General features: G+C 41.8%; 1 protein-coding gene across 1 annotated transcript; it reads left to right on the forward strand.

Annotated features, from left to right (window-relative positions):
* Window positions 1-298: 298 nt before the first annotated feature.
* PITPNA (phosphatidylinositol transfer protein alpha) lies at window positions 299-27824 on the forward strand. The gene is made up of 12 exons (XM_064523318.1): window positions 299-471; window positions 6138-6168; window positions 12515-12660; window positions 13254-13345; window positions 17160-17167; window positions 18072-18146; window positions 18544-18627; window positions 19980-20057; window positions 21030-21140; window positions 22788-22910; window positions 23649-23718; window positions 25043-27824. Exons 1-11 carry the CDS (start codon window positions 452-454, stop codon window positions 23694-23696), a joined length of 816 nt encoding a protein of 271 aa, XP_064379388.1. The 5' UTR covers window positions 299-451; the 3' UTR covers window positions 23697-23718; window positions 25043-27824.
* The last annotated feature ends 30 nt before the right edge of the window (window positions 27825-27854 follow it).

Consider the following 27854-nt stretch of genomic DNA (forward strand, 5'->3'; position numbering starts at 1 on the left):
AAAAAAAAAAAAAAAAAAAAAAAAAAAAGCCGGTAAAGCGGAGAGACTTGGGGAAGTTGGTGGCCAAACAGCTGGAGCTGCGCGTCCGCCGGGCTGCTCGAGGCGCGAGCAGCCGGGCACCGAGCAGCGGGGCGGTCGGGGCCGCGTCGCCCTCAGGGCGGGCTGAGGGGGCGCGAGGAGAGCGCGCGCGCGGAGGGCGGGAAAGGCTCGCGCCCCCCCCCCCCGCCCCGCTAAGCAGCGGCCAACGGCCGCCCGCGTGCTGCTGAGGTAAGGACGCCTGCGTGGCGCCGTGACGCAGCGGTTGCCGCAGAAACGCCCCGCCCCGCCCCCGCCGCCCGCTGCCCCCCCGTGCCGGCGCGGTGCGGGTCCAGCGGAGCGGCCCGGAGGCGCCTGTCACCTTCAGCGGGGCCGGCGCGGGCGGGAGGCGCGCGGGGGCCGCGGCGGCGCCGCCATGGTGCTCATCAAGGAATAGTGAGTGCGGCGAGAGCCTCCCTCCCCTTTCCCAGCCCTGCCCGCCGTGCCCCGGGCACCCCGCCGTCCTCCTCGCGGGCCTGGCGCGGGGGCGGCCCGGCCGTGCCCGGCCCGCGGAGGGGGGGGCTGCGGGAGGCCCGCGGGGGCGGCAGTGAAGGTCACGGCGGCGGCGAGGTTGGGGCGCCCCGCGGCGCTCTCCGCCTGGCGCCCGGCGAGCCCCGGCCTCCCGGCTGCCCCCCGGGGCCCGGCGGAGCCGCTTGCGGAGGTGCTGCCCCCCTCCCGGGCACCGGGTGGCTCCGCACCGGGGGGTTTCGGGTGCTCCCGGGGTGGCCGGTGCCGCCGAGGGCCTTGCCTAGGTCCGCGCGGCGAGGGCCGGCCTCCCGGCCCAGGACGCCGGCTGAGAGCCGCTGGCTTTTACCGTGGTTGGGGTTTTTTTTTTTTTTTTTTCTTTTTTTAAGGTGGTTTCCACGGGGTCGGGAGGCAGCGATGTAAGGGAGCCTAATGACAAGCCAGCTTTTTACCCACCCCCCCCCAGCTATTTAATTTCTACCTAGAAAATGAAAGAGGAACAAATGTGACAGATGTAAAATAGCTCCATAATTTTTTCTCGTGCGGAAGCCTCTCCTTTTAGTTCTTCGCTGCCTCCGGGTCTCCTGTGGTTGTTGTGCCCCATGATGGGGAAGAAGAGGAAGAAAGCAGGGGCCAGACGAACTGTCCCAAGCGCGTGTGTAACTATTAGTCACATCGCTTTATGCGGTCTTTCATTTGGTTCCTTCATCCACTTCAATGTCGTATGCTCTTTTGGACTGGTGCACTTTGGCTAGATGTCTTTGAGCTGCACATACTTACTGCTCGTATTTCCTTCTTGCATTCCTAAGCTTAACTTAAAGATTCAGTTTACGGTTTGTTTTATTAAGTACATTCTGTCCTTTTAAACTTCTTTTGATTGACAGAAGAGGTCTTTTTTCTTTTTTCTTTTTTCTTTTTTCTTTTTTCTTTTTTCTTTTTTCTTTTTTCTTTTTTCTTTTTTCTTTTTTCTTTTTTCTTTTTTCTTTTTTTTCTTTTCCTGATGGAAGATAGCTGTGATCTCAGTGATAAAGTAGGTTTTCAGATCTTTTCTTCAAGCGCATTTACCTAAGTGACAGTGTCCTCCTGTTGGCAGTTACTTTGCCAGATCACAGGGCATGGCATGGATCTAAACATTGGAACTCTGCTGAGGGTTGCACTGGTCCCGGTAGCTACCTTTCATCATGAGTAACTTCCCCCCCCCCGCCCTCCGATCCTTAAACCCTTGCTATTTTTATCCAGCAGTGGGGGTGTAGAATTTAACAGCAGCAGCAGAGCTGGTCTTTGTAACATAGAGACACCCTTACCTTCTGGACTGCTAAGCTGTGTAACAGACAAACACAGGATAAATGCTCAGTTTTAGATGCATGAAAAGCTACCAAACTTGTTCTTCTGTAACCTCTATTTTGTTTATATTTTTCTATGATTATAGTTGGTAGATGTACTTTTTCTCTTATGGCAGCTGTTTTATTTCTATTCAAGTTCAGCTATCTGTTTCATGATTCTAATTACAGTTTCAGTCTTGCCTAGTACTGCAGTAAAGCTCACTTGCCAATGAGTTCTACTACCTACAGCACCTCTCATAAAGGTGGGAACATCATTAACTTTGCATACTTTCTGAAGTCTGAAAATTCAAAGTTCCTTCTTATGAGGATGATTTCCAAAAATCATTTTACTTGGTATTCTCATCACAGCAGCTAATCTAACTGATCTTTCACGCTGCCTGTTCCAGAAATAAAATATAAAGAATAAACATGAAGACTAATGGGCAGAAGACAAAAATTATTACATTTGTTTCTTTTTACTGGCTTCCATTTCCATTTTCAGAAGGCCCAACAAACCTCTCGCTTTGTCATTAGCCCTGTTGCCCCCCCCTTGTGTCTGTTAAAGGATATGTGGCTCTGAGGGCAGTCAAAGTTGCAAGATCAGTCAAAGAATTGCTTTTACTTTTGATTTCTTGGGATTCCAGCTAGTTCTAGCAGTTGCGTATTCTGAGTTGTGTCATTGTATTGGTTCTTGTATAAATCTTCCTCAATGTTGTATGTAAAAATTGCCAGTTTTACATTGCTACTTGAGACTGTTTTTTGACTAAATCTCCTGTTCTAGGAAGCAGTTGTTAAGGCATTTAGAAACTATTTGTTTTGGTGTGACTTGGATAGTGAGACATTCACTATTACTGCTTCACTGGTTGTGGGTGCCTCAACAGTGCATGCAGGTACCTTGCTGCCTATCTAGTGTAAGTAGTAAAAGTATAAATAGGGTGCATGTCATGTGAGGAGATTATTCTTCCATCTCTGTGACCCCTTGTTACATCCTCCCTAGTAAACCAAACAGGTATTATCTCTTGCATTGGTATTTTAGGGGACATTACAGAAACAGAGCAGTATGACAAAAGCCCTATGTCAAGTCTTTCATTGACAGACAGTGTGTATGATCTGTCTTTTCTCTGAAGCTTTTCCCACTGATGGTTTTGCAGCAATAGCTTTTGTTTAATGCTTTCATTTGATGCCCTATCAGTCTTTCAGAATAATCTTTCCTTTCTACCTATCCTTGCTACGGATAAGCCTGTTTTGATTTAAACTGCACTGGGAGACCTTGAGAAGAATCTGAGTATAGAGACTCACTTCCCTTTCCTGTGAAGTGAGGATAATGACACTGACCTCCTCTGCAGCTCTACTTCCCTTTGCTGTCGGTTGAGGCAGATTTTAATCTAGGAGGTATCTTAAGTGTTCTTCAGTATTTTGGGGCCTTTGATATGGCAGGCAACCACATCATAGAACTTGGTTAGATAAGAAATTATGTCCCAAAGTTGAGTCTTCATTCCCATTACTAGTCCTGAGAGACTTTTCCTCTCTACCCTCTTAAGTTGTTTTCTCTCTTCCTTCCTTATCACTTGACTACCTATAAATACTAGTCAACCTCCACATTCTTTGTTTGCTAGGCTAAATGGATTGTAAACTATTTCGCTTCTTTCTGTTTCTGTGAAAACCCAACTGCATGATAATATTTAGATCTGTTGCCTTCTACTTTCTTAATCAGAATTTCATTAGCTTAAATCAATCCTTGTATGCCGTTTTCTAAAGAAAATACTTGCACTCAATTCCAAAGCCACTGTTTCTTCCCTGATACTTTGTCTTGCATCTTTACTTGTCATTCTATCCCTATTTGGTTCTTACTGCAGTTTTATCCTGGACCAGTTAACTAACCTGATGTCACGTTTGATGGCATAGTCTGCCTCTGGTAAACCATTTTTCCATTTTTGTTCTCCCGTATGTAAGGAATACTGCACTGAATTGGACCAAAGGTCCTTTTCCACCTTGCCTTCTAGCAGATTTTTTAGGAAACAATATATAAATAGTAAATAGAATGATCTTCAGTGTATCTTTCCAGTAAGTGGCATATAGACTTCCATGAATTGATCAAATCCCTTTTTAAAATTGCTTATGCTTCTTGTGCTTGGCAAGGAATCCCATAACTTAATTATGCATGGTGTAAAGAAGTACTCTTGACTTGTTTTTTATCTGCTGCCTAATGATTTTTATTATGCCCCAACAGTTGTTCTGTTGTAAGAAATAATCATTGTTCTTTTCCCCATTCACTCTTTCACATCATTCATGACTCTAAAGTGCTACCATATCTTAACCCTTTAGCTGTCTTTTGTTCCAAGCTGAAGAGCCCGGTCTAACTATTTTCTTCTCACAAAGAAGCGCTTTCTTGCCTCTGATCAGTTTGCTACCCATTTCTAACTGTTCTGCATCCTCTTTGAGATGGAGTGACCACAACTGTATGGGGTATTCAAGACATTGATGCACAAGAGATTATACAATGGCATAACTGTTATCTATGTTTTTTGTTTATATTCTGTGCTCTAATTTCTGATGTTGTATTTATTTTTGAACTGCTACTGAACTGATGTTTCCAGATGCTTTTCCGTATGGACACCAAGATGTTTGCTGATGACAGCTACATTTGGGGCTCATTACCCCCATGTTTTTGGGGAAACTGAGTGCCTGTAGTGCATTATTCTGCTTTGCTGACACCGAACTTCATCTGCAGTTCTCAGTAGTTTTTCCTGCAGTATTTTGCAGCCAACATAAAACTTTGCTGTCATAAGTAATCTTGCATAATCTGTAAACTTTTGCCTCTCTTACAGTTTGTCCTTGTGGTGTCTTGCTGATAACATTCCTCTAGTGTAGGAAAAAAATTTTCACCATCGTTATTTGTTTTAACTGATTGTTAATCCTTAATAAAGATGACTTTCCTCTCATCCCCTATTATCTTCATTTCTTTGAGACTTTTTAGTGAAATTCTTCAAAGTCTAAATATACTGTATAAACAGATCATCCTTTTCTGTGTTAGATCTCTCTCTGAGGTGTGAGTTTGTTTTTCAGAGAGCCACCTTGACTGTTTCCATGTATCACGTTTATTCATGTGTCTAGCAGTTCATTATACTTCCTTGCTATAGAAGTCATACTGACTTGTCTGTAGTTTCTTGGTCACCAAAAACTTTCTGAACACAGTTTGGGTTTGTGTGTCCCCCCCCCCCCCCCCCCCCCATTTTGATGGGACTGTTTTGGGAATATTTCTGTCAAGCTTTGTACATCTTTAAAACAATTCTTACAAACCTCCCTTAATAGAAAGAATTGATCTGTGATCTGTAAGTACTGTCTCTCACTTCACAGGATTATTGAAGTCCTTAGTGTTTTTAATATGGTTCTTCATGCCAGTCTAGGTAATTACTACTGCTGAACTATGAAAGGTCTTTTCTCCCCTCAAAAAGCATAAGCACACTGAGCTTTTGGGGCTTGCATCCACAGTAGCTGTATCCATTTCATATCTGTATCTTGCTTTGGTTCCCTGATTTAACATCACCCTTGCTGAAAGGAGAGGTAGAACACATATTTAGTTTTGGGAACATAGGTAATGTTTTTAAAGGCCTTAACAAGCCTGCATCTTTATCACTTCTTAAATTTTTGGAAGGACAAGAATAAAACTAAGTCTCAGTATGACTTCTGGCAGTTTTTGCTCTATAGTCCAATCAGCTGAATCTAGAAGGCAGTAAGGAAACCACAATGTGAAACTAGTGACTCATGTATAGAAATGGCAACTCCTTCTTTCTCAGTTGTGTATAGCTCCTCTATTTAGAGTTGCTTCCGACCGGATAGGACATATAAATACATATTGCTATGGTGTGTGGCTATCACAGATCACTACAAATCTGCTGAAGTACATAGCAGCACTCTACAACAACTCGTCAAGAAATAAGAGGAGATTGAGGAGAATATATTGAGAAAGAACATGCAACTATCTTGATACTGTGTATGTTCATAGCCTGGGAAGATGTTACCAATAAGGTTCTACGATAATATTATAGTTTAAGATTGCAGTTAAGCTATATCACGCATAGATTCTCTTTGAGGCTATTAAACAAATAGTTTTGGGACTGAAGAGCAAGTGCTAGGGATGCTTGCACTACATGGAAAGGAGATTGAGGGGAAAGGAAAGCTGCGTAGCTGTTGCTGTGAGGAATGTGTCATTTAAGTTTTGCAATTACAGGGGTGTTGGTTAACTTTCTGTTCTGTTTCTGTATTCTCTTTCAGTCGTGTTATCCTGCCTGTGTCTGTGGAGGAGGTAAGTCCTTTTCTTGTTGCTTCCTTCTTTTCGGACCGTAAATAAACTTACGATCAAAGCAATTCGTTTGAACAAAAACTGGAAAATGCAAAAGAAGGATATAGCTGTCTTCAGGAACCCTGTGTACTCTCATTCAGTCGCGGTCAGTTTGGCCAAATAATTTAATTTCTGTAAGCCTCAGGATACTGACACACTCCTGTAAAGTGCTTTCAGATGTGTCGATGACAAATCTCGACTTTTCAGACTGTTCTAAAATGCAGTTTCCTTCTGATTAATACTATTGTTCTTTTTTCTTTTTTTATTTTTGAACATGAAGAGGACACTTTAATACAAATTTAAATTTACCCTTTATTGTGTTTTCTTACAGTTCTTTTGTTACTTTTTGTCTAAGAGTTTAAAACAATTTCTTTTGATTTATGAAGCTGGTATAGGAAAGCAAAGATTATGTAGGTACTTCCTAGGACTTTTTGGCAAGAGCTAGAGAAGACAGGTCTTGAAAGAAAACTTTCTTGTTGTTTAGGTGAAGAAGTTTGTAGTGGAGATAGTGATTTTGATTGCTCAGCTGGCCATGGAGTAGCTGTGCAGAGTTTGTAGCTGATGCCTTGCTGTATCCCCTGGGGGTTGCATCTTACCTTTCTTTCCTCCCTCTTTCTTAACAGTCTTCCCTTCTGCACTGAACACCTTCTGCAGAGAATCTGACCATGTAAATGTTTTTCTAATTGCCTGTGTTCATACTAGGAAGGTAGTTGAGAAATTGGAATGACCGAGTCTATAGCACTGCTTTGGTAGCTTGCCTCTTCTGGATGTATTTTTGGTTGTGGTCCTTGACTGTAAGCCTTCAGTTTGAGAGCTCTGGTCAAGGGCTTGTTCTAACTCTTAGAAGGAGCTGTGAGGACAGGACTCTTGTTCATTTTTCTTTCCCCTGAGTATAGCAGCTACTGTGGCATGGGCAATGGTAAGGTGGATCGTGGCAGCACTTTGGAACTTGGTGCGGTATACGCCTGCAGCCATGAGGCTGGCTAGTAAAAGAAAAACAATGCCTAAGCGTTGAGTTCCTCGTTCCTGTGGATCAGCCAGTTGTGACATGCATCACATGCTGACGGCAGGCTTAGGCCTCTTTTCAGATGGTGATTTTAGGCCTCTGTACTATACTGGTGCAGGAACGAGAGCTGTTAATGCCAAAAGGCTGTTGCTTACTCCTTTTCTGTAGCTTTTATGCTTTCTGCATGAAACTGTTTCACGCAGTTCTAACTGAAGTCTGACTGAAGTATTAGAGTAGGTATGCTTAGATCTTTTATTCTGCCTGAGTGCTACCTGTGTGAGGAAGTTCTTGACAAAGAAAGAACTGACAGCATAAGCCTTAGCAAGTAAGTAAAAGATGCAAACTTGCAAGTGGCAGGGGAAGTGTTTGCAAAAGCTATGACTACATGTTAGGGTGCTCCAAAGCACCTAAGAAGAAGCACCTAAGGGAAGACCTTAGCCTGAATAGCAGAAGCCCTACCTCACAGCGAGATGCCTCGAAGTATCAAGCTGTGTTAGGAGAAAGTCAAAGCATCAGTGTACAGATTGTTTCTTTGAGGCGGTTAGACTGGATGGAACCCAGCACAGGGGTTTTCTAAGTTCTCTGATACTAGGATTAACTTTCATCCAGTTAAAGCGAGTCCCTTGCTACGCTCTTTTCCCTCCCTGACTGGCTGTTCGGTGCCAGGCGTGTTTTGAGCCTTGTGCGTAGGCTGCCTGTGTGGAAATTTGAGGTTTCAGGCAATACATAAATCTCTTGCTTTCTAGCAACTTCCTTGTTGGAGGATGCCCTGCAGTCGTCTGTTTAAGAAGGTGTATTTCTTTACTCTGGATCCAGGGAGTTCCAAAGAGTTGAGTAACCTACTGAAAAGTCTATAAAGTGAAGAGCAAATAAACATCACTAGAGAAAACACCTTAAGAATGCACTTATATGGGAAGACTACCCACCTGATCAAACTTAATTCCTCCCCAAACCTGCATATCATCACAGCATCTCTTGAATGATGTCCCTTGTCAAGGGTTGTTGGTTCTCATATGATACATGGGCTACATTTCAGGATACAGTTCCCTAAGCAGGAGGGGTTCTTGCCTTCACCTGGCTTTGCATGTGTACTTATGTATTTGGTAGCTTTAAAGGTATGCTAAAGAGGAGGGGTTGTTGTGCCTCAGTATTGAGCGGAAGGATGACTGCTGCCTTTGGTTTATGCGTTGCTTCATCCTCCTTCCTGTGTGGAGGAATGCTGACCCATCTGTGCATCACTCCACCACTAGTCTATGCTTGTCTGTACTACAGAACAGCTGTTAAAACTTGGTTGCTTTCAGTGATTCCTTCATAGACAAAACTGTAAATAGGGCTGTGGAGACTGATAGTAGCTCTTGACCATGTAGCTGCTTATTAATAATCTGTGACGTAGGGGGGGGGGCTTCTAATTTAACTTTACATGAGGAAATTTTGCTTGAACGACCCGAAATCTTAAGCATCTTAAGCAGGCAATTTGTTGCTAAAAGTCTGGTGCCAACGTATAAAGTATAGAATGAGATTAAATTGTGTCTTTGAAGCGTTGTAGTAGGGCTGAGGGAAATCTTCCATGTCATTGTATGATATGCCAGGGACTCTGTGTTCAGTCTCTTCACCCCTAACAAATGGAGCTTAATCAGTAGTAAGAAATTCAAGAGGCAACAAATGATCGGGAAGGTAGTGGGGAGATGTGACTTAATGTGTAAAGAGCTCAACACTGAATAGCTTAGCCAAGTAACTGCTGAGATGAGAACAAAACAGTGGAGGAGAAGCTGTAGTGATGACTAAAACTTGAAGGCTGGGATGTAGGAGTTAGACTGGAGCAGACTGCCTTCTACAGAGAAACTCTGCCAAAATGTGGTCCTACTTAGGGCATGCTGCAAGCTGCACTCCTGCACTTTTATACATCCTTGCACTGCAAGGAACAACAAAAAAACCCAACTTGGTGTACCTTAGGTGTACTAACCTTTACTCTTGCAGTCTCTGACTATATCACGTTGCACAGTGTCACCTTTGAGAGCATGGACTTGAGCTGCTGTGTGGGTGTCTCACCAGCTGCCACTTTGAAATGCTGGTATGGATTAGAGCTGTGTGTACGCATTCTGTGCTGCCTCTTTGTTCCTCTCACATGGGAAGGAGCTTGCCAAACACAAAGGACGCTTATTTATTAATTGTGTTCAAAGCTGCTTTCAGGAAAATAACTGTTCTTGAAGATGGCTATACTGAAATGAGGCCTTCTGAATGAAATTTTGTGTAGTAAAGGTAGGCTGTCTGCTGTATAAAAGGTGTTGTGGCAGTTGAGAGGGGTAGCTGCCTGCAGAAGAGACGTTTTCAGGAGCTCTCAGGGCTGCAAGGATAGGTCTGCCTGCTCTAGGCTTCATGGGCACAGAATCTGTTTTTCTGTTAACTTTCACAGGCAGACGCTATGAGATCTGTTCATTGGGACAGTTTTATTTGGGCCTTTTCCTCTTTATCAACGCGATTAAAGGATCAGAAATAACAGGGAAGATTAAATGGTGAAGATGCCAAACCAAAGGGCTTATCCTCTTAGTGTCTGAACTTTGACCCACGTATTTAAAAGGGAAAAGGAATGAACGAGAGGTTGTTACTAAGAGGAATTAGTTTGTACCTCTGGAGGCCTGTCCCGCAACTTGCTGCACAGCCATCAAACCATTCAGTCCCCTCCTCTAATGCTGTAGTTGCCAAACTCATGATGTGTGCTTTTCTGTACGAGTGCACGTGTGTGGCTTTTACTCTATTAGATCAACCTGCTTCAAAGATTTCACAGCTCCATGTTTTGCTCTTCTGGAGGGAGATGAGTATTCTGTTTTGTATGGGTCATCTGTAGGTAGTCACGAGGAAAGCAATGGAGTATACGAAATGTCAGGAGGCAGAGAGTTGTATTGCAGCCTAAAATCCAGTCTGAAACCCAATCTGCTGGCGACAGGGCAGGAACTGTCCAGCTACACGAATGCTGCTTGTATAACCTGGGCCAGTACCTTCTGGAGTGATCCAGCAGGGCTGCTGCTCTTCACTAGGAGGTCGTCTATGGGTTACTTTTACTGTAGATTGCTTTTACTGGGTGGGTGCTTTTCTGCAGGGGTAGTCTAATGGGTAGTCAGACTTAATGTGGCTCTGTGGTGAACCTGTGACTGTACAGAGCACTTGTTTAAATCCCTCTGGTATGGCCTTAGCCCTGCCCTAGCGTGAGGCCAGGACATCTAGCCTTGCACCTTTGGCATACCATCTATGCTCTCAATGTCAATAAATGTTTTCTTGAAAATATGGCCATTGTTAGCACCAGATGGTATAAAACACCATAGAACTTGGGTTCTGTTTTTATTTTGGATGCTCTGACAACAAAATTTGACTACTCTAGAAATCTTCCTTCATTGCTGGAGGTGTGCCAGCAGAGTCTTGTATTTCTGGGTTGCCAGCTCCGCTTTACCAGTCTGAATTTCAGTGTAGGGAGTGCTGAGTGCTCCCTATTCCTGATTTTGATGCACAGTCCTGTGCTGGTGAAAGGGAAGAAGGCCTAAGCAATATTCCATTGCTTTGTAGTTTGAGTTATGTTTTGGGGGGTTTCTTTGGTTTTATTTATTATTTTAGTCATTGCACTTCTGATGCCTGACACTTTCCGGATTACCTTGTCAGGCTTTTCAAACAGCCTTTCTCTGTATTGCCTTCAGCAGCAGTTTTTGTTTTCGTCACTTTCACTTCAGAAAACTATTGTACTGTGCCATGCTTTGAACACTTCCTCTTGACCTAGTGCTTTAACTTCGTCCTCAAAGCTCTTCTGGTTCTCTAACTTTGCTTGAAAGAGGCCTGCATTAATTTTCTTCATTTGATCATGTTTCTGTCAAGTTCTGCATCCACTTTTTCGCTTCCAGAGGCAAGAGTGTATTCGTCTTTACATCTTCTGCAGAGAAGAATGTTCTCTTTTGCCCATATACTTGATTTTGCTCTGCTTTTACCTGTGAAATATTTGGGAGAAGCTTCTTATGAAAGAGATTGTATGGCATGCAGTAATGTGGGTGATTCCTGGGGGTTAATGCTGCTAAGTGAGTCTCTGCAAGAGACTGAAAAATGATCTTAAAGGTAAGAATTTTACTGTATGCTGAAATGCTGTGCTTTCCCTGTTAGTGGTTTAATGCTTGTGGCTAAGAGGAGATATGGTATGGCAGTCTGCCCAAAGTCAAACGAAAATGGGTTAGTTGGATAAGCTTAGGTTTGGACTATAAATAATTCTTTTCAGTCAGAGGGTAGGAAAAATCATAGGGATGGGGGGACAGCATGGGCCAACTGGCCCTCTGAGATGATAGTTTATTTGGTTATTTCATTTAACTAAAGTTTTAAGAATGGATTTAGATATGGGGAAGTAAAACATCATTTGGAGTTGGGTAAAGACAGCTGAAGGAAGAAGGGCTCGGTTGGGAAGGGACCTGAGAGAGCAGAGTTTGAACTAGATTCAGAAGGAAAATGGAAGTTCAGTGAAATGGCCTAATATGACTATAGTATTAATTTTGGCAAGAGAGGTTTAAGCGTGTTAGCATACATCATAAAGACTAAGACAGGTAGTTTCACTGCATTCGGCCACTAGAGGTAACAGCATTTAATTGAAAAGCCTACTAGTGCAAATACTCTCTTATCTACAAGATTCTGCCTTAGTTGTTTAGAACTGCTTTGTGGAGATGTTCATCTCTGACTGCACTGGGCTTCTAAACTTTGCCCATCAAACAGATGTGTTTCTCAGACCGCTTAAATTAGGTGGTGTAAGTACCCTCTATCTCCTTCCTCCCTCCTTTGTTTCTTCCTGTGTGCCCCTCTCCCCCCAGTTTATCAAAAAACTTCTTGTGAAACTCTTTGGGATTCTTCTGCATAAAGTACTGTATGCTTATTAATTTAGGACTGGCAGTGCGTTTGACCTGAACAACTGGGCCATCTGTGTGCCAAAAAGAGTGAATAACAAGGAATTTTGCTGCTGCACAGCTGAGGTCTCCTGGATTCTCTCTAAATGTCATCCTAACAATCCTTTCATCTTTTTTTACTTTCTCCTGAATTTGTCTTGGTTTTGAACTTGAGATCTAAGGGTTAAAAATAGCTATGCTGTTGGCTGTGCTTTCCTCCTATCACTCAAGCTTTCTATGTCAAAATGAAATTAAATGAGCTGCTTATCTGGACACAGAAGTGGATGTCATTTTCCCATCTTCTCCCCCAGATAACAAATTTACCCTTGGCTTCTTTTGGTAAAATTATAACTTCTGCTAAATTACAGCTATCACAGTAATGTTTCTTTAACTTCTTTAGTATCAAGTGGGACAGCTGTATTCTGTGGCAGAAGCTAGTAAAAATGAAACTGGTGGAGGTGAAGGAGTGGAGGTCCTGGTGAATGAACCTTACGAAAGAGATGGAGAGCGTGGGCAGTACACACACAAGATCTACCACTTACAGAGGTACGTGAAGCATCCCATTTCCAGAGGCAGACAGGGTTAAAAGGCAAGCAGAGCTGGAGAAAGATGGAATGGGATTGCAGCAACTGTGTAAATCACAGATTATGAAAGGTCTGAAAGACATGGAGATGAGACAAGAACGACAGCAGCTGGTGGACAGTACAGCTTGAAGTGAGCATCACTGGAATGCCCATCTGCCCCCCTCAGTGTAGTTGTTGCCCCAAGAAAATCTGGCTCTGAGCTCTTTTCAAAGCAAATATAATTCTGTTTCACAATATTTCGATACTTGAATTTCACTATAAAGCAAAATGCCTCCTAGATTTCAACCTGTGTTCTCCTATATATTTCTTTTTCTTTTTTCTTTTCCCATTTATAATTATACAAAGAAGGCTTAGCTGAGCCTGTCCACATTCAACAGTCTCTGGAAATGGTAGTTTTGGTGGTGTTGGGAGGAACTCCTCCAATACCATCAACATGTTTGTATCACTACATTTCAGATGCTGTTCTGTCTTTCTCAGAGTGCCTAGGCCATAGCCCTTGCTACATGCAGTTCTCATTGATACTTACGCCTTTCTTCCTTTTCCCAAATTTTGCAGCAAAGTGCCAACATTTGTGAGAATGCTGGCCCCAGAAGGAGCTCTGAATATACACGAAAAAGCATGGAATGCCTATCCCTACTGCAGAACTGGTGAGTGTGTGGGGAAGGGCTGTGGATTGCTGGCTTTTTGGTCTCTCTTTTGGGAAGTAGGAGGGGAGAGGGAAGGAGGCAAGCAGACGGGAAGATGTTTCAACTCTTATCTTACATTTCTATTCTCTATGCCCTTCTTGTGGCTCAGAAAAAGCAAAATCTAGTGCGGTGGAGTTGAAAGAAATTTCCTTGTCTGATATGCTGCTAATGAGTAACAGCTTATGTGCAGTTGGTGGGGACTGGAAAAGAGGATGTCAATCCTGCTGAAGAAAGATATATGCAGTGCTAATAAAATTAATATATGAGGGATGCCCTTAGGTACTCAAGTGCAGCATAGTTTGGTGAAGAAATTCTGAAGAAGCAGGAGGGAAATAGGGAAGATATTGGTTGCTTCTTACTTAGTGTAGTTTGAAGGGAATAGCAGTGTTATGTGATTGATATTTACTCAGTTGTGGGATCCAAAGTTAGTGAAGCTTGAACAGATAATGCTGCTGTGGCTTCTGGGGTGATGGGAAATGGTGGCTTGACGCAAATATCAAAATCTCAGCCAACAAGTGTGAAGTGAATCCACTTGTAAACTCTGGACTGAGGCTCTGAAGGCTGTGCAGAGTGATGAAATAATGTCAAACTCATTTTCTGCTGCTGTAAGGAATTGTTTAACATCTGTTTCTTCACTGAGGTTATCGGCCTCAGTGTTTCACCACCACTGTTTTTCTGGTCTTTGTTGCTGTAGGAACTGCAGCTTTGACTTTACCTCCAAACCTGTGCAGTATTTTTGGCTGCCTTTTATGCTGTTTGTATCTTTGAAGGATACATTTTTTGCTATTTGGCAGAAGCACAATTGCTATGGGAACTATAAACTTAAAAATTCCAACTGTTTTTGAAACTCAATATAGAAAAGCTAAATTTTCAACAGAATTTACTTGAGATAACTTTAAATGGAGTGTTTTAAAAGGAGGGAAAAGCTTTGCAGTGAGGGAGGATAATATTACTTAAGTATATGAAACTGCATGTGTTAATGGTAGTGGCATGGATATTTCAAACGTGCAGAGTTCAGCTACTGCCGTCATCAACTAAAGAATAAGTTTTTAATGTGTCATTAATCACTCAAGATGTTGAAACCAGAACTTATTTACAACCTAGCTTTCTCACTTTTATGTAGTTTTCTTTTTGAGTATCAGTTGCATATCAATTGGGCAGTAGTATCTTGTTTGTTTTCATGCTAGGAACACTCAACTGGTTGAGACACAAACAATCCTTTCTCTAATTCCTTGGATTGTGGAAAGAGATCTAAGCTGACTCCATTAGATTTTGTTAGACAATGCCTAGCAATATCTTCCTCCTCCTTTTTTCCTCTCTGCTAATGTCTGGAACAAAGGCATGGAGTCTTCTCACTTTTAGCTGCTTACTCTTCAATTACACACTCCTAAAATTCCACTTAAGTGGAAAAAATGCAATATCAAAATCAAGTAGACTTTCTGGTGCAATCAATAAAACTTCAGATTTTGGTATGTTAGAAATGGCATAATGAAATAAAATCCTCAACTGTAATAAACCTAATTTAATATGAGATAGAAACTGTATTGTTGTGGGGGTTGGAGCAGAAGGCAGTTTTTATGCGGAGGCTGACAAATCTGTTTACAGAATCTGCCAGCCTGACATGAATCAAGAAGTGCTCAGAAATGTTGCTGAAACCTTCACTTGCTAGTACTGGGCAGGAGGGAAAAACTCATGTATGTGGTAGGTTGCCTTGCTGGATTATCATTTTGCATTGAGACAAGTTCAGGTATTTAGGTCGTAAGTGAAAAGACTTTGATGGCCTCACATGAATCTTCCTGTGCAACACAAAATACCACAGTGGCTTGCAGTAGCTGGCATAGCTTTCAGCCCTCTTACTGGTGTTGAAAATTAGAAGCAGGGGGTGCGGTAAAAACTAAACCTGGTTCAACTGTGCAGGAGTTAATGGTACTCCTGCCAGTGTCTTCCTATATTTAGGTGATATTAGTGTGCTTTCTTGCACAACAGCTATTACGCAGAGCCTTTTAAGTTTGGATAAAACAGTCTTTTTAGTTGTGCAGCACAGCATTTTATTAATGTACAGGATATAGCGATCACCTTTACATTTTCATGTCTCCTCTGAAAAGCTAAATTATTACTTTAATATGCATATTATATACGCCATTATCAAAGAAGTACTGCCAGTAGAGGGAACTGAAATGCCTAGCTTGAAACTGGCTGCAATTACACACACTTATGCTATAGTATGTTGTTTTATGTACTTCAAGTGGAAGCCTTGCTTTGTTCGTTAGAGAGTATGAATTGTAAATGAGGTTGTTGCTTGTATGCATTTACAACTTCTACAGTAAAAATGAAGTGAGGATTGCCTGATAGTTATAACCATGGTCTGGTGCCAAGGAGAACAGCATTCTTAGCTCTTTTCTTTTGCAGTCTGACGTGGATATTAATGTCATTTAAATGCTTTCAAAAAAGCAATTTGTTGTGTGTTCCACTCTTCTGGGTGTCAGCATGAGATGCCTGTGGCCAAATGTCAAGAAATTGAGAAGTTAAAGCTGTAGCTGAAATGTGTAGGAGTTGCTGCTGTAACACCTCAGGTTCAGGCCCCAATTTATAACAAGCTGAGCATCTAACTTTTAATGGACATTTCTAAAGAGATTAGTTTGTTCCCTGTACAATTGAAGAATCTTCCCCATAGGAAGGTGAACAAACCTGTTTTAAGGCAGCTGCTATTATGGTGCATAGTCATGGAAAAGCACTTTGTCATGGGAGGGTGGGAGGGCTCTAGTTTATAATTATTGCTGGCTTACCCAGTATTTCATGTGGACTAGAAGGAAAGAAACTCCTTCTTGCAGAAAAGAATGGAATGTTCTTTGAGATGGAATTCAGCCTTTTAAAAAAAGTAGCCTAGGCTCTGCTTGCTTCCGCTCTCCTCCCTTTCCCCCGCAAACCCATGTCAGTCTAAATAATTAGGTCTCTGTAAAAAGTAATTTTCAAACTGTTAGGGGTTTAGACTAGTCTGAGGCTCAGCAGCAGGCAATTAAAGCAGTTGGTTTTGCATGATAGGTGTTAGGGATGGTTCTGTCCACAGGATGTTGGGTTGGAAGTTCACAAATTTTAATAATACCTTTAAAAAGAAATTGTTCCTTTGTGACACCCTCCTGTTAAATTTTAGGGTTAAACTTTGCTGGTTTGTTCTAGCTCCACAGACATCCTTATTCTTAGACGAGAATTACTAACGTACTCTGAAGGCTCAGGTAGAAGTGATGCCGACTGTTATAGGATCTTTAATTGCTTTTCTGTGTTGAATAATTGAGCCTTACTATCCAGGGAGTTTAGTTACCATGAGCAGCAGAGATGCAGAGGGTCTGGTTACTGCATGCAGGAGTGATGAGGTCTTCACTGGCCTGAAATCCAGCATGTGTTTGCTTCAGAACTATGGAGAGGTTTCTTATCTGCAAGCTGAGAAAGGATTGGTAAAATGCTGCCAGCTGAACAAACTTATTCCATCTTCTCATCCAGCTGGCTGGAGTCCAGAGAGCAGAAGTGGCAGTACATAATTAATTGCTGCTCCTCTGGGTTTCTCCAGTTCTGAGAATTTCCAGAGGAGAATGGGGTGAAGTTAGCTATTTTTAACGGACTTCTAGAGTTTCTTTCTTTGGTAATATCAGCAGCTCCCTGGGAAGCTGAAATTGTCCCTGTTTTGCTGATAGTGGGAGGAGGGTGATGGTTGCTATACCTTCTTTTTTCACTAAAGTACCATATCTCTTTCTTTTCATGTGTCGATTTCTTGGACCAGTTATTACAGTAAGTATTGTTTTTACTGATGATCTGTGGAAGCATGTGTAATGTCTGAAATAAAGCATTCTGGGTATAGGCAGCTCTAGCATGAGCTAAGGGCATTGTAGCTTTTGCTGTTGTAAGATCACATAGATTGAGCTCCAAGTCCCTTATCAGCTGTAGCACCTCCACAAACACCTTATAACGAGGGACAGAGATCTTTTACTGCAGCACACATGTTTACACATGTTGGAATGCACCATTGCCCAGATAAACAGATTAAAAGAAAGTTCATATCATTATGTCCCTCTGAGTAATCTGCCTTCTGAATTTGATATTTCCTTTTTACATGCTGAGTGTTTTACTGGCTTGTGCTTTTGTTTCTACTACCTTGAGGGAGCATAGGGTTACCTTTGGAATCCTTCTTTTACCCACAGTAATAACTGGAAATGGACAGTTTTCTTGCTTACTTGGCAGAACTATGCTTCTTCTCCCTCCTCTTTCCAGTGCAAAAGCTATCAACACATCAGTTTGATACTGTTTTTCATTTGAAGAGTTGCTTCCAAACATGTATGAAGCGCTAGATGAATATTCTCCTTGAAAAGCCAATTTCTGCATATTTACCTTATGTTACCCCTTCTGAATAGTGGCAGACTTTCTTCTTTAGGCTCTCCTCCTCACACATTTCACTAAAACAATGGAACTTAAGTTTTTTCAGTGAACAGCTCATGGTTTATTTGATCTTGTGCACTTAGTGATCAAATAACTTTTCTGAAAGCAACCCTGTGTTTACAGATATAAATGAAGTTCCCTCAAACCCTAATCAAGTTATAATGGTCAGCTTTGAGTTGACCTTCCTGCTGCTTATCTAGCTAATAAGAAGACAAATGTTATTTCCAAAGAATAACAGGAAGCTTTATTTCGATGACAGAATGAGTATATGAAGGATGATTTCCTGATCAAAATTGAAACCTGGCATAAATCAGATCTTGGAATGCAAGAGAATGTAAGTACTTCTGTCACATATTTTGTCTCTCTCTTTAATGCCACAAAACTGCTTTCCTTGCTAGTTTAGAGAACTGCTGTGCAAAACTGTGTCTTTAATCTCAGTGTTCCAGGATTCAAAATGCTTATTTTGCTAACAAGGCAGAGACTCTGCCTGGTAAAAATTCCTTCCATTGCCTCCTCATATATGCTGAATAAAATTGTCCCCGAAACGCTTGTGCTGCTTGAGCACCTTTGCTTCTTTAGAAGATTTCACACTGTGCTTTACTATGATATGTCCTCTCTGTATGTGGAAGGGGAGTAGTGGGTGTCTGCATCTCCATCTGTTTTTTTATTATCGCAGAATAGGAGTGTTCTGTAGCTGAATCGGTTACATTCATCTTGCGTTTTCACTGCAGGTTCATAAACTGGAGCCAGATGTATGGAAGAATGTAGAAGCTATTTATATAGACATTGCTGATCGGAGTCAAGTACTTCCCAAGGTATGGTAGGTGGGTAAGAGCTCCCTGGTGTGGGAAGCGTTGTGCTAAAAATGGGTAATACACAAACTGCGTCCTTGGGAGTGGTCACAGATAGGAGGACAAGAAGGAATGCCTTTCTCCCACTTTCCTTGCTCCTTAAAATGGTTGAAGCCAGATGGAGGGAGAGCTGTTCTAACAGCTTTATCAAGATTGTAAAATGTGTTGCTTAGCCTTAAAGTGCATGTAGACAGTGTATATATGTGGCTTTATAGCACTGCAGCTGATTATAGCACTTGAATAACAAGAAATGCCACTGCCTTTTCCATGCAGAGTTTTAAACGGCATCTCTTCTGAAACTGAGCTATGACTGCGCACTTTTATCTTGTACTTGTGTAGCTAATATTTTGTTCTAAGAAGCACTGCAGTTTCTGTAAGAAACTAAGGGATATTTCTATACTGAGAAAGAAAAACCCTACCGAAAAGTGGCATGTTTGAGTTCCCCCACTTGGTATTTCTGATATAGTTTGAAGTTGCCTAATTTACGTGTTCTCAAACTCAGCCTTGCTATTAAAACAGTAATAGTACTTATTTTGGCTTTTCTTTCCAATAAAGATGAATTTGTAAAATGTGAGTAGCATCTCATTTCTGACAGATTAGGCAGGTAGTAAGATGTATCTGCAAATACCGACTATTCTGAATTAAATGCTCTGAAAGAGCAAGCTGAACTCACCTGGAGATGCCACTGATTGATCACTTCTGACACCAATCTGATAATGATGTGAGTCTGCTTTCATCTTAATTGAAATGGGGGTAGGACTAGACTACACACCCTGGTCTTAATCTAATGTGGAGGAAGAAGATGCTACAAGTTGTATTTGCCATGCAATAAAGGGGCATAATTAATGCCTCTTTATTTTTGGTGGTATTGTGAGTTTGACTATACTTGTCTTGCAGCATGCAGTATGTGAGCATCATACTGATACAGCGCTGTGAAAAATACCTGATGCCCCTGCTCCAGAGAGCATAGATATGTTCACCAGCAGCTGTGTTTAGCCCCTGAAGAATAGGTGGTTACAGAAAACCTGTTCTGGGAGTTTACAGATCTTCTGATAGTGTTATCCCAAAGGATTCCTTACAGAAGTCACATCAGTTTGTTACCACTTCTCCACATAGGTCTAGGATACAGCACAGGGGGGTGAAATATGTTCCTTTGAACAATGCCTGAACTAATGTTGAAGTCTGAGTGAAAACAGTAACTCTTCAGAAGGGAATTAGAGGTTTCTGCCCACCAGAAAAATACCTCCTGTGTGACAGTGGGCAGCTGGGTAACATTGGGATAACTTGTGTTTTAATCTTGTGTGTCCATCCAACAGGATTACAAGGCAGAAGAAGATCCAGCAAAATTTAAATCTGTCAAGACTGGACGTGGACCTCTGGGTCCCAACTGGAAGGTGTGCATTGCGTGATTTCAGGAACCGTATCAGTTTGTGTGACTGAAGTATGTCTGTGGTCCCAAGCCCCATTAGCCATACATGCATGCAAGACATTGGATTTGTTTCTGTAGAAGGAAATGTAGAACTCAGCAGGTGATCTGTTCTGATATTAAAGAAACTGGAAGAGTTTGATACAAATAGATAGAAGGAGTTCTAAGAAACTGCCAGAACTGTCTGGTGTTCAGCCCAAGAGCTCACCCAAGAGAATTCAGTGATGAAATAGCCGAGTTACGAGCAGCAGTGTGTGACCTTTCACTTAAACCTTTGATATCTGAAGACTCTAGATGGGCAAATGTGATACTCTTCTTTAAAAGGGCTCTGGGTGGGATCTGTGGAGCTGCAGGTATGCAAGTCTGATTTCTAGCAGGCAAACCTCGTTGGAGCTGTAATAGGGGATGGAATTAATGAACATCTGGGATTAATGTGATCTGCTTGGGAAAAGTGGGTATGGCTTCTGTAAAAGGATGTAGGAAATCGTGCCTTTCAAACCTTGTGGAGTTCTTGAAAGGCTTGATGATCATGTGGATGACTCAGCTGATAAAATCTACATGGATTTCCAAAATCTTCTGGTTAAGGACCTTGCAAAAGACTTTTAAGTAGCCATGGCATAAGGGTGAAGATCCTGAAAGAGATAGATTTAATGGAGGAAAAATGGAGAACAGAAGATAGGAAGAAATGGTCCATTCTCAAAATGCAGGGAAGGCCACCAGTGGAGGTGACTACAAACTGTTTGCATCATGCTTATAAATTCCCTGGAAAAGAGTGTGAGCAAACAGGTGACAAAACTTGCTGATGACACATATTGAAGGCGTAAGGATGAACGATGATTGCGAGGAACGGTAGAAAGATCTCATGATACTGACAGAAGGAGCTACTTGCCTGGAAAAGTTTGACCTGAGTCCTGATGTGAATATCTTTATATCTTTGCAGAAGGAACTGGGGAAGCAGACAGATTGTCCATACATGTGTGCTTACAAACTGGTAACGGTCAAGTTCAAGTGGTGGGGTCTGCAAAACAAAGTTGAGAACTTTATACAGAAGGTAAGTGAGCTCTTCGGGCAAAGATGACGGAATAAGGCATTACTCATCTCCCATCTGCTTTAGCACCTCAGCTTGTTGTAATGTTGTGCTCTGCTTGGAAGATACTAACTTGAAAGCCAATCGTATCATTTCAGGCAGTATAGTCAAGGCCTCTGCCTTACATACAGCAGTTGATTAAAGTTGTGTTCAGTTTGCTGCTAATCTCAAGGTAGGTCGGGCTGACGTTTCTGTGAGTTGGCTATTGAATTTTTGCAGTTTTCAGTCTAAGGCATTAAGGTAGAACATCTTTGTTTTAGTTTGTTTAATTGATCAGTCTGAGAATTGTGGTCATTCAGCATTTGATTTTTTGAGTGGTGAGATGATGCCTATATACTAGAGATATTTTGACTGGAGGCAAGATGTTTTTGTGGGGAGGTAGCAACAGCTTCCAGTATTTGATTTTAATTATCTGAGGATCTTTCTGGCAAGTCTTATAGCAGTAGTCATGTTTTCCTTTCCCAGTCGTCTGCTGGAGAAAAACTGTGTTTAAACAAGGAGGGGGAAAAAAAAAAGATTGAGGGGAAAATTCATTAAATTAAAAGGTGAAAAATTAGTATCCTGGAAAGAGCTTTTTTCTGTGGATGAGTTCATAACCCATGAGCTGCAGTAGGGTACTAGACTTGGGAATCAGAACATGCAATATTCTAAGCAATGTCATGTTCCTAATTTGCCTATAACTTCAGATTCTAAAGACTCCTCAGTAGTTGATATTGATAAACTACAGTGCTGCTTCTGCAAAAGCATAGGTATGGTGATCTAATTCTCAGAAGAGAACCCTAAGGAGGAATGACCATGCTGCAAGATTTCAAGCACCTATAACAAAAGCCCTGAACAAAGCAGTGTCTTGAATCCCTTTCTGTTTGGGTGTCTCTTCAGCTGCACGTTTACTTCAAAGTAGTTGAGTGGTTTTTTGTGAGACCAAGTTATCAGATGCAAAATCATAATTGGTAGAATTGAAGTGCCCTTCGCTATTGAGAACTTGCCAAGACCAACTGCATACCTTTGTCTAATCTTGCCTAACTTATCTCCTATAAAATGGAAATAAATTGCCTCTAACTTGGAATAGCTGGTGCACATCAGTTACCTCTGCTGAAAGATTTTCAGCTCTGGAAAACAAGTTTAGACTTGTTTCAAATCACTGCAAAAGAGAAAAGCAAGGTAGGTGCATTTCATTCCTTTACATTTGCTGGCCTCCAGTGTTTAGCAAGCCAAGGACTATTTTAAAAATACTTTTATTCTGATCCTCTTTTTCTGTGCTCCTTCAGTCCAATTGTCATGCTTTAAGTAAACCAAGCCTGGAACACTTTATTCGATCAGAACAATAGTGTCAAGTCAAAGGAAATTACTAAAGCATTCACTAATTCTTTCAATGTGCAAGCTGCTGTTTAGGCTTGGAAAAAATGTTTCTTTAGGGATTCAAGGCTCTAGATGTTCTTTTAAAATAATAAAAATGAGCTAGTTTCAGTTTCCAATTGTAGTAGTTCTATAGAAAAGTAGGTCGGGGAGCTGGTTCTTCAGTGTACCGATCTCTGAGAATTGTTATGGTCTAGTTAGATTCATGTTAATTGCTTTCTCAGCAAGTTTACTGTTTCCTCTTCATCTTTTCAGCAAGAAAAGCGTCTCTTCACAAACTTCCATCGGCAGCTCTTTTGCTGGCTTGATAAGTGGGTTGATCTGACTATGGAGGACATTCGTAGGATGGAGGAGGAGACCAAGAGACAACTGGATGAGGTCAGTGGAAAAGCAGGGCAGGTGTGGGTTGTGTAAGAAAATGTTTCTATCCAGTACATTGAAGAGAGGAAAGACTGCTCCATTGTCACAGCATATTGTGTATTGTCCTCCTGCTATTTAGGTCATGCTGCTTGTGGTTTGAATGACTGGCTCTGACTTAGGTGCTCTGGCATCTCCTCCTCATCATTATGGACTTCTTGCATTTGTTTTTGAGTCAATAAATATCTTGACCCATAGGTAGTGTAGAGTATGAGTGTTAATGATTCATCTATCACTTAATATCTTCTTTAACTTTTACGTAAAGCTGGATGGTCATTATTGTCCTACTTAGTTTCCAAAAATCAGTTTACTAAAACCATTTTTAGCTCTAAGTATTATAAGCACATAGCGAAGGTACGTGACAGACTTCTTACTATGAGAAAGTTGAATTTGCTGTTAAGGAGTTAATTGTTCTGTGATTTGGGGGTGTTTTGCCCCCACCTCCACCTGGTGCTTCAAGATATTTGATTACAGTTTCATGTGCATTCTGCTCTTTGACTGATGGTTGCAGATTGCTGAAAGACCTGCAGCTTAACGGAAAATGGTGCCTGGATATGCATATTCACAAAAACTGGTTTGCAGCGCTCAGATATAAACAAGGCCTTACATAAAGAAGGGTTGTTTAACATGTTCCGCACCAGTAGAGTTTGAAATAACATCATGTGAGAATCGGTACTTGACATATGTTTCCTCTTTCAGATGAGAGAAAAAGATCCAGTGAAAGGAATGACGGCTGCAGATGACTAACGTGACTTCTTCCTTGTGCACTGTAGGTACTGAAAATTTGACAAAACTCATTGCTCTGTTTAAGACAAATACGTTTGGGACAAAGGATCCTGTTTGTAGCTTCTGGCAGTCAAACTGTAGTATTAATTGATAATAAACCTGTTTCACTGGTAGGTCGATGAGTGAATTTACTGTCTTGTTTCAGAATTATTCTAAAGCAATGTTTGAGTGAAAAGTTGAAGTAAAATGTGTTAGAACATTTTGTACACTTTAGTGCTATTCTTATTTCATTATAACGCATGTGTCACTTTCCATGACTTATGGAGAAACTTTTGGAAATCCAGAAAGAATAAGTTGGGCCTGCAAATACTATCATTTGGGATGTGTTTCTGGCATATTGTTTGTTAACAGTATTTATGAATGGACCAAAGCCTGGGTCAATGCTTACACATCAGAGGGGAAGGAGGAGGAGAGGACAATTTTAAGGCTTTTAACTTATTTCATGTATTTCATTATGAGTATGCGAGCTTGGGGGAGGAGGGACTGTCCTACTGGAGAGCATATATGAATTTGCCCTTGCTGACTAACCCCCTAGGCTATATTCTAGACAGCGTGCTTGGTGATGACATAAGCAGTGCTGAGAATGTTAAACCATGTTCTGTTAAATCATATAATCAGTTTCGGGTTTGGTGGGAGGGGGCAGGGGCAGGCAGAGTTGTTGGGCTTTTTGTGTTTTTTTGTGTTTTTTTTTCTTTTTAAATGTGGTATAGTACTGGGGAAGTAAGTAGAGGACAAGAAAGAAAAGATTGCTCGTTTACACAGAGATGAGAAGTCCAAGTTACTACCCACAACATTTCTAGGGCAATAAAACACAGTCCTGGCTATCCTTGGAAAGAATGGGGTAGCGCCTAGCCACAGCTTTATCAAGGACTGACTGTTTGTCTCTGTGTGTGCTCTATTATTTACTGGTTATTTGGTGGTAAGAGAGAAACAGGGAGGGGGAGTCTTACCACCTTCTGAAATCAACTACATACATTTTAATCTTTTAATGAAACCTAAACCTATTTAGTTTCCTCTTCATTTATTCTGGTTCTTAAGAGAAGTGAGTTGGTGGTCTTCTCATAATTGTACTGTGGCCTCTGGAATTGTTAGGTTAAGTTGCAATTCATGTTTGTCAGTCTTAGGCTCTGCTGGAAATTCTGCTCTGGATTAGGGGAAATTCTGCTCTGAAATGTGATGCGGTGGTGTATTGTCACTGCACTGGAGGCAGTGTGTCTAAACATTTGCTTTATGAGGGTTCAATCTGACACTTCTGCCACACTTCCAAAGTGGTTCTGAAATGTTTTCCTGTTGTCTCTCTATTTTAGTTTGCAAGACAGTCATCAGGAAGGCCTGGGGAATCCACACTCTTGACTGATGGACCATCTCTGGATCAAGCCTTTCTATATCCAATCGGCAGGCGATTTTAAATCTCCCTTAGCTAATTCTAGATGCCCTTTAATATTGTGAGCAAATAGACCGTCTGGTACTAAGCACTCCAATGTTAGCACGTATATGAAGGAGGTAGCTCCTTGGAGGCGTGTGACTTAGAGATCGCTGTATTTATGACTCCTCCCTCCTTTTTTTTTTTCATTCTGTTCAGACCAATTTCCATGTGGCCCTGTTTGATTTCCAAGTGTCATTTTTAGCTAAAATAGTCTTGTGATGTGGTGACTTAGATTTTTTTTTCGACTGGGATAAACTGCCACCTTTGTTCCTGCCCAGCCCTTCACCATTCTTTGAAAGTCTGTTTGGAGAGGGAAACTGTCAATATTTTAGAGTGCAAAACTATTCCACAAAATTCTGTGCTCTGACCTTGCTCCCAAGGTAACAAATTTAATGGCATATAATCTGAATATGTTATCAGGAGTAGCCAGATACAGTTCTTGGTCTGTGATAGATATATGCTGATATGTGGCTTCTGCACAGCATTATTTTATTCTGTCTTAGCACATGTGAGTTAAAGACTGAGCAGAAGCTGTGTTCGGCACCCCCATGCTAGGTCCTTCAGCACACAACTGTTGAGTTTCAGTTTAGCGATACATGGTCCCTTTGGCTCATGTAGCCATGTTGTCTTTTAGCTTCGTGTGTCAGTCTTATGAAATCATTGTGAAAACTTGCTTGACAGATGTTTACAACTTCCTGGTTCTTTCTTTAGTAAGACTTAGAATAACTTACAAAACTAAAATTATTTTGACTACTAATAATGTGATTCTCCCTGGACAAATTAGAGTGCAGCAAAGCTCGTGTATAAGTAAAGTCTCGGTATCTGATCACACTTAGGTGCCTGGGTCGGTGGTTCTGCTCAGCAATAATATTCTTCCCATTGCAAGACTGACTTGAAACATGTTGTTTCCTTCTATAGAATAGTAACTTACAAAGAGCTGCAGTTGTTTTGTAGGATACCTGTCAGTTCTTATAAGTTGCAAAGGATACTGTTGAATAATGAAAACAGCTCTTGGTATTTAATGAACTGTAATACTTTCTGTAACTATCCTTATGTTGATACCAGCTGTAGACAATCAAATAAGCAGAACAGAATCAGAAAACCAGTGCTTTATTAAATATGTATGAGAAAACCCCAATTTCTTTGCTTATGCATCAGGCCCAATCTTTGACTCCCCCCCAATAGGCATCACTTTATTTTCCACTTCTGTATTTGGCAGCACTAATGGGAAATACTGAATGCCAAACACAGACACGGGTGTATCTGCACTTTCAAGGAGTCTTTTTGGCACTTATTAATACATCTGACTCCTTCAGCCCTTTCCTGCAAGCAGGAAATCCTGAAATGATCCCATGCCATGCTGAACAAATATGTGCTGGGGTCTGAATTGTTTTCAGTGCGAGGGAAGATGATTCATGGTCTGGAGGGAGAGGATGGCTTTTGGTTACTGGGAAGGGGGCAGTTTATCCCTTTTTTTAGTTTGTTATTTTGCCTTACTCATGTCTAAGTGCAATAAGCTCTGAATTGTACCAGTAACTCTGGCAGGCTCTTCTCAGTGACCTCAGACAGTTTTGCGGGGTGGGGGGGATGAGGGATTTTTAGCAAACTCACCAGGCAGAAGTAAAACAAACTTACTGTAAAATAGGTGAAGATACTAAATCTTAATCTGCAAGGCTATTTGGGACCAGGATGTTGTTTCATGGCATCTTCTGTAGGTGTTCAAGAAGTATTTTAGGAGTGTAGGCCCCACTTAATAGTTCTTTCAGTTTAAAATATTTTTAACTAAGAATTTATGCACTGACTTCTGTTTGTGTTTGTCGGTTACGTTTTGAGGGATTCTTACACTTGAGGACAACTTGAGAATACATAGCACATTTGTTCTTTAAATTTGTGTTATCCAAGAGGCTTTCTATCTGATGACACTAATCGCTGTGGAAGCAGATTGTAACATTCCACCGTGCAATCCTTTGCTGATCCGCTGTTTTCAGAGTAAGAGCTTTTACGTAAAGCTTTCCTGATTAGTGGAAAAAACGGGGAAAAAATGCAGCAACTCCATCCTGAACTTTTTTTTTTTTTTTTTTAAATCCTCCTCCTTGCTTTCTTTCCTCCTGATTCAATCCAAAGTGAAAGCATCCCTCAGCCTTGGGATAGACGAATCCCGTAACGGCCTTTCAGTCTCGAGGCTTGGTTCCCGCTAACGAGCGTAGCGAAGATGGTGCAGCGCCCCGGCGCTGCGGCTCTTTCATTGGCTTTGCAAGAGCCCCAAACCCTGCTGGCTCCCGGAGGGGTTACCGCTGGGCTGTTGGTCTGCTCTAGGGCGATGGTTGTGCCGTGACCCTCTCTCCGATTGGCGCCAGGCGGCTCCGAGCGCCGCGGTACCGCTGGGACATGAGTACTGTGCCGTGGGGGCCCACGACCCATGTCGGGCCGGTTCGCCGGCGGGGCCACTTGCCCCCGCCCGTCTCTGGGTTCATCCCCGCTGGGCCTCCCCGCCACGTTCCGATCAGTTCATCGTGCTCTTTCCTTTGGCGACACACACTTTGTAGAATGGGTTAGATTATCTCGTTGTTTCTTTAATGTGAGTTTGTGCCTTTTTTGTCTCCTAATCTTCCAATACAGGCATATTGGAAACGAAATCTAATAAAATACTAGACTGAGCTTTACGCTTCTGCCTCCTTTGTTTCGGGTGCAGC

Source organism: Dromaius novaehollandiae, chromosome 19 (genome assembly GCF_036370855.1).
Source record: "Dromaius novaehollandiae isolate bDroNov1 chromosome 19, bDroNov1.hap1, whole genome shotgun sequence".
Taxonomy (NCBI): domain Eukaryota; kingdom Metazoa; phylum Chordata; class Aves; order Casuariiformes; family Dromaiidae; genus Dromaius; species Dromaius novaehollandiae.

Excerpts from the sequence above, each read along its gene's own strand:
- PITPNA (XM_064523318.1), top strand. The coding sequence starts at position 452 with ATGGTGCTCATCAAGGAATA. Across the intron at positions 18,147-18,543 it reads ATCTTGGAATGCAAGAGAAT|GTTCATAAACTGGAGCCAGA; the intron begins GTAAGTACTTCT and ends TTTTCACTGCAG. Across the intron at positions 18,628-19,979 it reads GGAGTCAAGTACTTCCCAAG|GATTACAAGGCAGAAGAAGA; the intron begins GTATGGTAGGTG and ends TCCATCCAACAG.